The following is a 12,843-nucleotide window of genomic DNA, read 5'->3' as shown; positions in this document are numbered from 1 at the left end:
GGCCAATACCACTCCATCCAATCAGATCACAGGCTTACTAAGCGCCTGCTGCGCCGCAGCATGCTTACTAATATCCACAGCAAGCTTACTAATCAGCACAGCCTTGCAACACAGCCCTGTGATACCATAGCAACATGTCTGAGTGCCCACATATTTCCCCTTTTCTGAGGCGTATTTAGACTACTCTGACCGTCTAATCCATGCTATGTGATCATGATAGGGTAGTAGACAGTCAAATGTGTACATAAACAAAACTATTACACTACCAAAATATTTAAATACTAATATGGGTCAGTTCTGAGTACTGGGAAAGAAACTAGCATATCTAAGGATCGGCTACTATGATTGTAGTCACGCAAGTTGTACTCTATAGTAATTGTGAGTGGCTATCTATAGACCACATTCGTGTTTCCCGCATGCATTCTACGCGTCTCGCACCTAATCACTTTAGGGGCGGGACAACGTTCCTTCCGATCCGAGTACTGGCCCATACGCGGGGTACGGACACTTGCCGGTCAATGCGACGCGCACTGGCAGGCGCTCGAGAGGTCACCCCAGCACCCCCTACCCATGCCGTGGCAAGGAACGAAGGTCAGGGTATACGACGACGCGGCAATAACCTGGGGGACACTATCAGTGGACCAGATAGACGACTACTACATCACCTTCAAAATAAGCGGACAAACCTGGAACATCACCGACGTGAACGCCAGAAACCACAACCCACCTATCATAATCGAAGGCGCAACAGCAATCAGCGAAACCACCCTCCTAACAATACCCCGAGTAGAAGAACCCCTGCTGGGCATACCGTGGTGGAGCTGGATCCTGGCCCGCGTCAAAGGACTCCTCAACCCCGAAGTCCCCGCGGGACTCTACGAGGGATGGGCCGTGGAAGGACATGTCGTGTAGATGTCAACCCCTGTACACACTGACCGGATACCAATTGACGTACCATGCACCCCTCCGTACACGCTAAACGCATGCGTGCCAGATAAACGATGAAGCGCCGGCCGCGGAAACCATAAAACACTAGGCGCTAAAGAAACGACGATGAGCCGATGCACGAGGAAGAACGGGAAAGGCCAGGAACCCATAAGCATCAATGAGCGTACCGCAACCCCACGCGCGGGAACCGTTAATCGACGAAGGTAATGACCAAATAGCCTCCCGAACGAAGCGGGCGTGAAGGAGGAGAAAAGGGAAACCTAGGAAGCCATCATGAGCGCGGAGCCAGAGAACACGGGACGAACAACACCCACGTCACACCCGACACACACACATAGCAAGGCGTGAAGCCTGCGAGAACACAAAATAAGAAACAACATGAGCAGTACACATAATGAACACGGAATTAGCGTTGACCGTTACCCAGACATGGGAGACGGCCCCGGGACGAGAGCGCGGTCTGCTATGCGTGGGACGGAGGCGCATAGTTTAAACACAGTGAATCCCCCGCCCTGCGGTGGAACTTCAAAGGTTCGAACACCGCAGATAAGTGAGCGAGAACCAAGGGCAACCGCGAGCCCATCGGAACAGACAAGGAGGGTGAGCGCGAGCCCGACACGCGAGGACATCGAGGAGAGAGAATTGACAGACGATCCCAACCCGGACCACCCCCAACATGAGTTGCGAGATGAACCAAACGGCGAGGAAGTCCATGAAGACGACGACCAGCCCTGGGACAGCTGGGACTTCAAGCCAGACGAGGACATGTTGTGGGAACCGAGAATAGAACCGGAACCAGGCTCAACACCAGGCAATCCAAAGTGCAAAAAGAACACGAGGGCCACCATAAAGATAGCCAGCCTCAACATGAGAGGACGAGGAGACATGACGAACCTGGAACAAAACAAACCGAAGAACAAGTGGTTCCACGTCAACCAACTCATGCGCGAGGACAGGATTGGTATCCTGCTACTGCAAGAGACACACCTCACGGACGAACTACGAAACCAAGTAGAGAGCGTCTTCCAAAAACGGATAAGAATATTAAACTCCGCGGACGAGGAGGCACCCACAGCGGCCCGCGGACTAGCCTTCGTCCTGAACAAGGAACTGACGAACGCAGAGGGAGCCACGGTGTCAGACGTGATACCGGGCAGAGCCAGCCTGCTGACAATACCGTGGCATCAAGACAGCGAACTGAGAATTCTCGGGATATACGCACCTAATGACGAAAAGGAAAACGCAGAATTCTGGCGCACCCTACAACGCACATGGCGCACGAGCCGCCTCCCGAAACCAGATATGATGATGGGGGACTTCAACATCGTGGAGGACAAGATCGACAGGCTCCCAATGCACAGAGATAACGGGGAAGCGACGGAGGCCCTCCGGACCCTCAAAGCAAAATTCAACATGCTGGACGGATGGCGAACAGACTACGAAGACGTACTCGCATATAGCTATACCCAAATAGCGACAGGGGCACACTCGCGCATTGACCGCATATACGCCACAGACGAGACCCTACGGGGCTGCGATCGATGGGAGATCGAGCACCCAGGCGCGATCAAAACGGACCACAAACTCGTTTCCGTCATGTTCACAGACACGAGCAAACCCTACATAGGCAAAGGCAGATGGTCAATGCCGACGAACATGATACGGAACGCAAAGCTAGTAAAGGACATACTCCAGCTGGCCAACACCACACAGAAAGACGTAGAGCGCGCCTGCGCGCTCAGGAATAGATCGCCCACTTGGAACCCGCAGACCCTGTGGGCGAAGTTCAAGCGGGACGTACAGAGCGCGGCACGGGAGATACAACGAGGGACAATGCCGAGACTCGACAGCGAGATAGAACGACTCGAAGAACGACTCGACGACCTCCTGAACGACACGGACGTACAGGAGGAGGAGAGAGCCATCCAAGGAGCCATGGTGAGCGAGAGAATAGAGCACAAGCGAAAAGAGAGACATGCCCAAAAACGTATGAACTCCGCAGCGCATGATCAGATCGAGGGCGAAGTAGTCTCTAGATACTGGTCCGCGATCAACAGCGATAAGAGACCACGCGATACCATGAATAAACTGTGCAACCCGAAATATGGTGCGCCACGGGAGCCGGAATTTATAACCAACTCCAAAAAGATGTCCGAAGCGGCGCGAACATACCACGAGGAGCTACAATCCCTAGACAAGCGCACTGAAGAGGAAGTCAGCACGGCCCGTGCTACGGTAAAATCCCAAACCACCACACGCCTAAGCGACGAACAACGCACCGACATGAGGAACGGAGTCACAAGAGCGAACGTGCTCCGCGCCCTGAAAGACGCTCCAAACGGGAAGGCCCCAGGCATGGACGGCATACCCGCAGAGCTATGGAAGCTCCTGGATGAAAAATATGAATCCTCTAAAGACGGCGACTCACCGACGTGTGACATTGTAGAAACGATGACCCGAGTGTATCAGGATGTCGAGAAACACGGCATATGCGGGGGAACAGACTTTGCCGTCGGATGGTTGTGCCCTATATACAAGAAGAACGACAGACTGGACATCAGTAACTACCGCCCCATCACAGTACTCAACTCGGACTACAAAACATTCACCAAAGCAATCACGAACAGGCTGGCAGAAGTTGCCCAGACCGCCATACACCCCGACCAAGCAGGCTTTATTCCCGGACGCTCAATCTTCGACCAAGTGAAACTTGCAAAGATGACGACACACTACGCCGCGCAATCCGACTTCCGAGGCGCTCTAGTATCACTGGATCAGGAAAAAGCATATGACAAGATAGAACACGAATACCTATGGGACATGCTGAGACACATGAACTTCCCAGAGGAGTTCATCAACACCGTGAAACACCTATACCAAGGCGCGGAAACAGTGGTAATCATAAACGGAGTAATCAGCTCCCGTTTCGAAGTAACGAGGGGAGTACGCCAAGGCGACCCCCTGTCATGCCTACTCTTTAATTTCGCCATCGAACCCCTAGCATGTATGATCCGAGGGTCCGGACTGAAAGGCATGCTAATACCTGGAATGGCAGAACGAACAATCGTATCCCTATTTGCGGACGACACTTCAGTAGTTCTCAGCCACGAAGACAAATTCGAAGACCTGACCCAGATACTGGATACGTGGTGCGTGGCCTCCGGCACAAAATTCAATGTTGCCAAGACGGCAATCATCCCCCTGGGCCCGAAGGAGTATAGAGACCAACTCATCGAGACGCGAAAACTTGATGATACGCACGAGAGCATCTCCGCCGGGATCAGCATATCCAAAGACGGAACGGCGATACGCTTCCTAGGCGCATGGATAGGCAATGAGATCGACGACGCGACCCCCTGGGGGCCAGTGATTGAGAAAATAGACGCGGCCCTAACACGCTGGGAACGGGGCCACCCAACGCTGGAAGGAAGACGTCTGATAGTCCAAATGGTCGTAGGCGGCATGACACAGTACCTTACAAAGGTCCAAGGCATGCCCAAGGACGTTGAAACGCACCTGTCCAAAAAAATACAGAGCTTCGTGTGGAACGGGCAGAGGACGCCCCCAGTAAACGGAGACACGATGGCGCGCCCCATCCTAGAAGGAGGCAAAAAGATACTCTGTCTAAAAGAGAGAAACGAAGCGATCCAACTCACCTGGCTCAAAACGTATCTAGACCTAAGCCCCCGGCGCCCGAAGTGGACGTTCATGGCAGACGAGCTGATAAGAAACAACTTGATCAAAACGCTACAAAAAAGCGGCCCACGAATGCTACTGAACTGTCTCACACAAGAATGGAAGCCAAAGATGAGGGGAGGCAACCTCCCGGACGAACTCCAAGCTATGATCGCAATAGCGATCAAACACGAAGTACGACTCGAAGCAATTGAACTCGGCACCAATGTGAAAGCCAAACTCCCCCTGTGGCTCCACATCGGAGCAACAGAAGCGGCGAGAAAACTCCAAAACACCCCAAAAGCGAAATGCTTACGGAAAAACCACGACGTCGAAACCGTGGGCAACGCGATGGACCTCGAGGAATTCTGGCCATCGACGCACCGCAAATCCAGAGATTGCCTGTGCGGGGCATGCATGCGGTCCAAGGCGAGAGGATGCAAAAACCCCGAGACATGCCGACAAGCCTGCACCAAGCTAACAAACGAACTGCTCCCGAGGTGGAAAATACAAGGTGGAACACACGCAAAGACAACCTTTGACAGCAACACACACACGGACGACGTGGAGGACACAGAACGAGAACAAATGATCCCTTTCCAGGACGAATATGTCGAACACGAAACTGCAAACTGCTTCCGCGTATTCACAGGAAAGTCAAAACAAAAAGGCGAACGTCCGATACCGAGGACAAGCCCAAACGACAGGTCGGCGATAGTAATCGCCGTGGCAGGGACCCGCTTCTCCCAACCGGACACAGAGACAAAGTTCGGGGGAGCCATATGGGCGGGGGAAGACAGCCCATACAATGAAGGGTTCCGAGTTCCAGGCCGGGAGGAGGACACCTACTGCTTAGGGATCCTTACGGCGATAGCCCAGGCCGCCAGTACGATCCCAGCCTCGAAGCCCATCATCTTCAGAGTACCGAATGAAAGCATTATCCGAGAGCTGACGAAGAACAGAAAATGCCGAGAAGACCAAGACTGGTTAGGAGAGGAAGCGGGAGCGATGAAATCGGCGATCGCAAACATCCGAGCTCGAGAGGGCTGGACGGCGTTCCTACTAAGCCCCCTGAAAGCGAAACACGAGGGAACAAGCAAAGCACGCGACCTGGCAAGAGATGCAATCTCACACGAAGTAGTCAGACCCTGGCCCGAGATCCCCGATGGCTTCGAACTCCGGGGCGCAAAGCTAAGCACCGCGACACAGAGCGAACTATACCGACGACTAGTAAAAACACGAAAACCAAGCCAAAGGAGACGCACCGCGATAAACCTTGACATCATCAGATGGGCAGCGAAAGATCTGAACGGCACCCCCCCCACAGATGGACACATCTGGAAAGCGACGAGGGACCCCGTCCTGTTAAGAAACGAACGTGCCTTCCTCTTCAAAACAATACATGATGCTCACCGGGTCGGCGAATACTGGGAGAAGATCACAAACTACGAAAACCGAGCTGTATGCGGGGTATGCGACTGCATGGAAACAATGGAACATATACTCACCGAATGCGAAGGCAGTGGGTGTAAGATCATATGGAAGCTAGCCGAGAAACTCTGGAAAGAGAAGACCAACAGGCGCTGGCCAGGTACGAGTTTCGGGACAATACTAGCGGGCGAAATGGCGTCCCTCAAGGGGGACCGAGACGGGAGTGCAAGTAGATTCCTGAAGATCATAATCGCGACATCTAGCCATCTGATATGGGTTATACGGTGTGAAAGAAGAATCCAACGCGGCGAGCACCCTGAGAAACGGCACACCGCGAATGAGATTCACAATAGATGGGTTGCAAAGGTGAACCACAGGCTACATCTCGACCAAGCGATGGCCAACAAAAGGAGGTACGAGAGTAAAGCCGTATCGAGGAAGACAGTCCTGGCCACGTGGTCGGGCACACTCCTCGAAGAAGAGAGCCTCCCCGAGAACTGGATTAGAAAGGATGCGGTTTTAGTGAGTATACAACCAATTCGCGATCGAGGGGGATAATCCCCCCGGCGGTTGGAGTCTCACACTTCCAAGTGCGTAATAGCATTTCCGCATGGTGTCTATGTCTTCTATGAATATGCTCTACCCGGTTATGTCTCACTTCATACACACCCTTCAAGCAAGGATCTCTCGGAGGCGAGCTTTGCTCGTTCGTCCGAGAGTAGCTTACACCAAAAAAAAAAAAAAAAAAAAAAAAAAAAAAAACAAATCGCATCTACCACGTGGGTGGAGCTTACGAGCGTAGACTACGACCAGGGTCTCCCTGGCTCCATCAAGGCAGGAAGGATCTAGGGACAATGTGGACCCTACTAAAGTAAGAAACCATCAGGCTCAACTTTCAAGGAACAGAGTTCAAGACGAAATCAGTTCTACTGTAGAGTACATGCCAGGAAGAACGCGGTCGATGATAGAGTGTCATAGGCTGCCAAATGCCGACGAGGAATCACCACATGTCTTGATCTTGATCTGGCCGTGCATCACCATATTCTGGGAGAACCTTAGGGTCTGCATTCTCCTTGAACGCGTAGCGGTCTGCGCTCATGTCAGTACGGATGAAGAAAGACACGACAAGGTCGGTGATCCTCACAGAGACGGTGGGTTCCGGAGTCGAGCATGTAGCCGAAGAAACTCTCTGAATGTTGCGCATTTGCAGGCCAGTAACGTTCATCGTAATCATCAGAAAAGTCCTCGTCCTCGTCTTCATCTTCGTCTTCGTCTTCGTCATCATGGCTCCGGCTCCTTGGCTCCCGCGGTGGCTTCGGAGCCTTTGCGGGCCGGTAGTCATGGGTGTATCCCAGCCGATCCATGTTCTCACATTCGGTCGCCGCGTACAGAGTCGAGCATTGTGCATCCCAGGCGAGGTCGACGACGGCGTTGTTGCCCGTTGAAAGCTCGTACACGAGTGTCCGCGCACGCACATCCCAAACCTTGATAGCCTCGCCGCGCGAACAACCACTGATCACAGCTGGTGAACACTCGATGGTCAGGATCCCATACATGCGACTACCTTTCAATGACACCTACTGGGGATACCATCAGGGTGGACAAGCAGTGCTGCAGGGCACATCTCGTGTAGTTCACCGTTGTCCAGCGTCAACACAGGAAGCGGGTGACGCGCATCGAATAAGCGCACGAAGCCATCGCTGCACGACGTGATGAACGCATTTGGATCCGCCGCGCTCGTCGAAAAGTCGGTGACGTCTCCTCCATGACCAAGGTATCGCGAGGCCGTCTGGCCACCGTGCTCGACGTCCAATGCCACACAGCTATACCTGGCCGTGCGCCCCTCGCGCGCCGCGAATCCGGCGAGCACCGTGCCCGAGCGCACAGGATGCGGCTCAAATACGACAGCCTTAATATCATTCAGGGTGGGGTCTGCCAGTTTCACAGTCTCGTGAGGTGGGGCCCCTCGGGAAAGTTCGATTTCGTCGCCGTCGTTTTCCCGCCAGGAGTCGGACGTGTCGATCTTCTTCCCGATGCGCCTGCGCCCGTCCTTGCCATGCGTTGGGAGCTCGGGATTCGCGACGTCCCATATGGCCACCTGTCCTCTGCCTGCACGGATGAGCCTATCCTCTGCAAGCCAGGACATCGCCCCGCTGAAGGTATTAGAATCGAATGTGTGCGTCGGGAGTCCGTCTTCCGCCATGTTGTACGACTTAATGCGGCAGTCATCTCCGACGAAGACGAGTTTGCGCGCGTCGTGCATGGCTATCTGGTAAGCGACACTCGACAAGCCAACGTCAGGGCAAATGCTCCGGGGAAACGAGGAGTAGGGACTAGGAGGGTCGTCGCGCTTGAAGATGGCCAAGGCGGGGTCGCGGTTTTTCCAGCCGCCGGAGCCCAAGTACGCGAGGAAGGAGCCGGATTTGGTTATACCCAGTCTAACGGGACTAAATAGATCCTCGCTGGCGATCTCGCAGCGCGCCTGGTACACGGAAAGCGCCGAAGGGGTCGCCGGAGTTGCAGACAGAGGGGGCAGATCCTCGCGGAAACGGGCCAGCGGCGTAGTGCTGGGATGCGGTTTTGACTCAGGATTGTAAGGGCCTGCCAATTTTCCAAAGATCGCTGCTGCTTGACCAGGTAGTTCTGCCATCCCCATGCTGCCTTCATGGCGAAGGTCAGTTGAGGATAGGTCGGCGATCACCCTTCTCACCTAGGAACTTGGCCATGAACATCTCGAGTCCACCTCTAGTGTGTTGGGCTGGAAAATTGCGTAAGACAGTGCACCTCATAAGATAAAATCTGCGCGCACACATGCCACCAAGTCCGCCTCCGCCTTTCACAAGAGGCGCCTCTTCATCGTGCGCAAAACTGGGCACGAAATCGAAGGCATCGCCGTCGCCATAGGCCCAATTCATGGCCGTGTTGAAGAGCTCATCGGCTTGGAGGATCAGCTCCTCCGATGGAGTCTCTCCCTTGCGCTCGAGCTCTCGGATGAGCTTGCACGCGCCTTGCAAGATCCCCATGAAGAGCGGTCTTGATTCGCCTGGCGCGGTCTGTCGTGCCTCATCTCTTTCTTGAGCAGCCTCATCGCCGATATAAGCGTCAAGTCGCTGTTGTAACATTGAAATTCCTTCCATTTCCCTGGACGACATGGTGAAGCAGGTGAAAGAGGAGAAAGATGCGACTGCTGCCCTTTTTGCAATGGGATACTTCCCACGCTACTCTCGCGTTGGCGTGGCCGAGCTGGCGACGGAGCTGGCATGAAACAGCTCATGCACGATGGTCCGCGCACGCACGTCCCAGACCTTGAGGAATTCGCCGCGCGAACAGCTACTAATCACAGCTGAAGAACGCGTGTCAGAGATGCGAAGTTGTTTTTTGCGAGCATACATGCAACACTCGCTGGGGATCCGATCACAGTGAACAAGTGCAGGGCGGCAGGACATTCATCTCTGTCAATCATCGGCGCAGGCAACGCTCACCCAAAAAAGTACAATTCCATCACTGCATGCATTGGTGACTCCGATTCATGTTGCAGCCCTCGTCGTCCTCCTCGGTGCTAACTCATGATTGAAGATAAACGATTTCAACACTCCGACCATGCTCGAGAGATTTCTCAGTGCGCCAAAATGGATTCGAACGTGCGGGTGGGCCGCTTGCGATCCGCGCCTGTATGATATGTTTGTCATGGATCGTCTGACAGTCTAGGGCCTATGGGTCCAAATGTCGCAAATGTGGCCAAAACGCGTTTCCAGACAATCAATAACATTGTACGACAAGAAAGTCGAACAAGCACATCAAAGTCGAGCATGAAATAGCTGTAGGAACTATGGTCAACTACTACCCGTATTATTGGGCTCACGCTTCAAACTTTCTGGGTAGCACTGGCGACGCCAGTCGACGTGCGCGAAGACTCGTTTAGCCTCCTCTATGTCATCCTCGTTTAAACGCGCGCCCCGAGATGTAACAGGTGTGACAACATCTTGCACGCTATGGATGGAATCGGCCGGGATCCAGACGTTGCGGAATTTGACGAGTTCTGGAAAAACATGAGACGGGCGGCAGCACGACGGAACGACGGAACAGACCGTTGAACCAGATCCCGAACTGTACGCAAACATCGTGCAGTTCGTCACAACCGAATTCATCGACGTCAGGGTAGAGTATCAGTGGAACGATGGGGTATTGCTGAGCACATTCGTGTTCTATTGCGTGGGCAAGATCCACGATGATAGGCTCGGTATTCTTCCACCAGACAATGTTTCTTGGATGGAAATCGTTATGCTCGAGGTGACCATGATGGTGCAGCAGACCCAAACGCGTGACTATATTCTTCCTAAAAGTCGATTGAGACAGGAGTCGCACATTAACGCAGACGAACCCACGATTGTTCATAGCTGAATTCATTGGCGCGATAGAGTCTACCATCCGGATGCTTCATAGGATCGCCACAGTCATGGAGCAGGAGCATCATCACCTTGTCCCCGTCGTCGTTGATGGCGGACCCAGCGAAAAGTCCAAAGCAGCGCGGAATAATGTACCCTTGAACTGCCGAAGCGTGCGCGTACATCTTTGTTTCGCGCTCCAAGTCCCATGGCTTGCTCCTGCAGAAGTGAAGTTTGAAGACAACGGAAGTGGGCAGCAATTTGTCGTATTCGGCGGACGGTGTCTGCCCGGTCCATGTGGCGCGACAGACCATGTCATCTTCGTAACTCTTGATTATGTCGAGACAGGCGAGCGAACCGTAAGTCGCCGGATGTGTTGGATGCAGATTCCGGGGGTCGGGAGTAAGTCGATACTCGCCAATGTGAGGAATGGAGACGTGAAGGACGTTGCTCATCGTGTAGAGGTTAACGTTTTAACTACCGTCAGATAGACCTTGTGCCCGCGGCGCTCAGATTCAGATTCAGAACTTTCTCAAGTCGGAGAGCACCGGAGCAAGCGCTCAGGCTCTTCGTGAATCGTGGACCACCATGATCATCTTGACTGAGCTTGCTTATCTTGCTCGAGTGATAACCATGTGTATGCGCATAGATCTGTGAGGCAGGCCAGGATTCCTCATTCACAGTGACCCTTACATCAGGATCTTGGAGTCAGTCAATTGCAACCAGCTGAGATAACCATGGACTCGCAGAGGCTGAAGCTGCGTACCGGATGCTGTCACAGGTCTAACTTCTCATATCACCGCCCGTTCACCGCCTATGGCGGTTGCGTGGGTCTATGCATTGACGCGCAGTTATAGAAAAGGGCCATGCCAGTGGGATTACGCCTTTCTGTCGTAACGCTCACCGGTGGAGCGGAGTGATCGAGGGCTGTCGACCTCGTTTTTGTAAACCATGTATGCTCGTACGTGGCTTCGCGCAAACCGACACTCACGAGACACTAAACATGAACGTCCTTAGGCTATGTCGTTGACGAGACGCCCTCGCCTTCCTTTCGGGCTTTCTGGTTCATATGCCAGTTGACAGCTGCTTGTGGTCTCTTGGTCGTCCTGGGTATCGCCCTGACATCAAAGCGGGTCCATCGCATGGCTACTTGGTACGGCTTATGTTTGAGGTGAACTATCGGATGATCTATTGTAGTCAAATCTGGCTCATACTTCAATCAGCTGGGTCATCTCAGCCATCTCATACAGCCTCTTGTAAGATTTTGTATGTTGTCCACGCAGGGACCTTGCTTATGTCGCCATCAGGGCACTGGTCGGTCAAGATTCGGGCCGTCAACCGCCTCTCAACATCTGCCTCACGCAGAGCAGCCTGATCTACGCTGCTCCAGTACTGTCCGCGATGACTTGGATGATGCTATGGTCATGCTCACGGAGTTTCTTGATAGGACTGCATATGCTGGGCTCGCTTTCATGATACAGCTGTGGCTCATTACTACTTCCTTTGTCCGGGGGGCTGAAAAACTCGCGGATCAACTTTCATCAGGGCAGACGCTTGCAGTAGGTCATCAGTCAGTCTATCACGATAGATTGAACTGTTCCCGATACGATCCAGCTATTAGTTTTTCCCTACGTCTTCTACGTGATTGTCCTTGTGGCGGACTTCCAGGTTCGGCGATTCTTTCTATTTCGGAAGCCTAATCAATGGCGTGATCAATTGCGTGTGCTGAATAGTATGGTCTTGTCCATCTCGATTCAATCAAAGTACTCGGGACAGGTGTCTATTGCGTGGATACAACAGGAGTCCCGTTCGTGATATACGTTGGCTTATGTCTCGTGTCGCTAATGATCTCTACAGAGGAAGGATATCCAGCATATTCGTAGCAATAGCCATGATCTGTGTCCTCTGCCTGCAAGCCCTTTGTTTCAGGGAGCATTATCTGGTTTGGAGAGCATACGGCTGCCTTCGATCAACCCGGCCGGCCTTTACCCTGCTTGCGCGGGTGCTACTGCTGTCGTTGATCGCCCTAGCTGCTATCGGGTACAATTCAAGCTCAGAGTGACAACTTGCGATACAGGACTGACCCTCCACTGTAGGGTGACGGTCAATTTCGCGGTTCAGGACAAAGGGACAGCTACGTATGGACAAGTTTTACTCGCATTACGTGCGTTTTCGTTTCGTTGAGGATACTACGACGCTGATCGGATATCAGTCCCCGTAGCATCTCTCATTCTGCTTGGCATGTCTCCTGTCAGTGATCGGAGCTGGCAATGCTTTGCTCACTTACTGACATCGCGATAGGATATCATGCGGGCGTGCATGTTCTGGAGGCACCCTGGAAAGACCGACCTCGATAAACCTCTGCCGTCACCGCCCACCGCGTCTCATGGATGTGCATAAACTG

General features: G+C 53.2%; 6 protein-coding genes across 6 annotated transcripts; 4 read left to right on the top strand and 2 right to left on the bottom strand.

Moving 5' to 3' along the window:
* Window positions 1-570: 570 nt before the first annotated feature.
* Window positions 571-912, top strand: PUNSTDRAFT_135448 (uncharacterized protein; the record flags this gene model as incomplete). The annotated part of the gene is made up of 1 exon (XM_007384970.1): window positions 571-912. The coding sequence occupies one exon, from the start codon at window positions 571-573 to the stop codon at window positions 910-912; it is 342 nt and encodes a 113-aa protein (XP_007385032.1).
* A 3,042-nt stretch (window positions 913-3,954) lies between these two features.
* On the top strand, window positions 3,955-4,554 carry PUNSTDRAFT_37949 (uncharacterized protein; the record flags this gene model as incomplete). The annotated part of the gene is made up of 1 exon (XM_007384969.1): window positions 3,955-4,554. A coding segment is annotated over one exon (600 nt), but the record flags the coding sequence as incomplete, so codon positions are not given.
* A 657-nt stretch (window positions 4,555-5,211) lies between these two features.
* Window positions 5,212-6,612, top strand: PUNSTDRAFT_69359 (uncharacterized protein; the record flags this gene model as incomplete). Its single annotated transcript, XM_007384968.1, has 1 exon — window positions 5,212-6,612. One exon carries the CDS (start codon window positions 5,212-5,214, stop codon window positions 6,610-6,612), a length of 1,401 nt encoding a protein of 466 aa, XP_007385030.1.
* Window positions 6,613-7,054: 442 nt separating this feature from the next.
* On the bottom strand, window positions 7,055-8,704 carry PUNSTDRAFT_69787 (WD40 repeat-like protein; the record flags this gene model as incomplete). Its single annotated transcript, XM_007384967.1, has 3 exons — window positions 7,055-7,143; window positions 7,199-7,576; window positions 7,636-8,704. 3 exons carry the CDS (start codon window positions 8,702-8,704, stop codon window positions 7,055-7,057), a joined length of 1,536 nt encoding a protein of 511 aa, XP_007385029.1.
* Window positions 8,705-9,887: 1,183 nt separating this feature from the next.
* PUNSTDRAFT_114333 (uncharacterized protein) lies at window positions 9,888-10,894 on the bottom strand (the record flags this gene model as incomplete). Its single annotated transcript, XM_007384966.1, has 3 exons — window positions 9,888-10,093; window positions 10,143-10,390; window positions 10,440-10,894. The coding sequence occupies 3 exons, from the start codon at window positions 10,892-10,894 to the stop codon at window positions 9,888-9,890; spliced, it is 909 nt and encodes a 302-aa protein (XP_007385028.1).
* Window positions 10,895-11,390: 496 nt separating this feature from the next.
* PUNSTDRAFT_135444 (uncharacterized protein) lies at window positions 11,391-12,839 on the top strand (the record flags this gene model as incomplete). Its single annotated transcript, XM_007384965.1, has 7 exons — window positions 11,391-11,400; window positions 11,457-11,610; window positions 11,663-11,695; window positions 11,747-11,833; window positions 12,536-12,603; window positions 12,652-12,689; window positions 12,741-12,839. The coding sequence occupies 7 exons, from the start codon at window positions 11,391-11,393 to the stop codon at window positions 12,837-12,839; spliced, it is 489 nt and encodes a 162-aa protein (XP_007385027.1).
* Window positions 12,840-12,843: the final 4 nt, after the last annotated feature.

This window comes from Punctularia strigosozonata (assembly GCF_000264995.1).
Source record: "Punctularia strigosozonata HHB-11173 SS5 unplaced genomic scaffold PUNSTscaffold_8, whole genome shotgun sequence".
NCBI classification, from domain to species: domain Eukaryota; kingdom Fungi; phylum Basidiomycota; class Agaricomycetes; order Corticiales; family Punctulariaceae; genus Punctularia; species Punctularia strigosozonata.
This window is presented reverse-complemented; position numbering and strand designations above follow the sequence as displayed.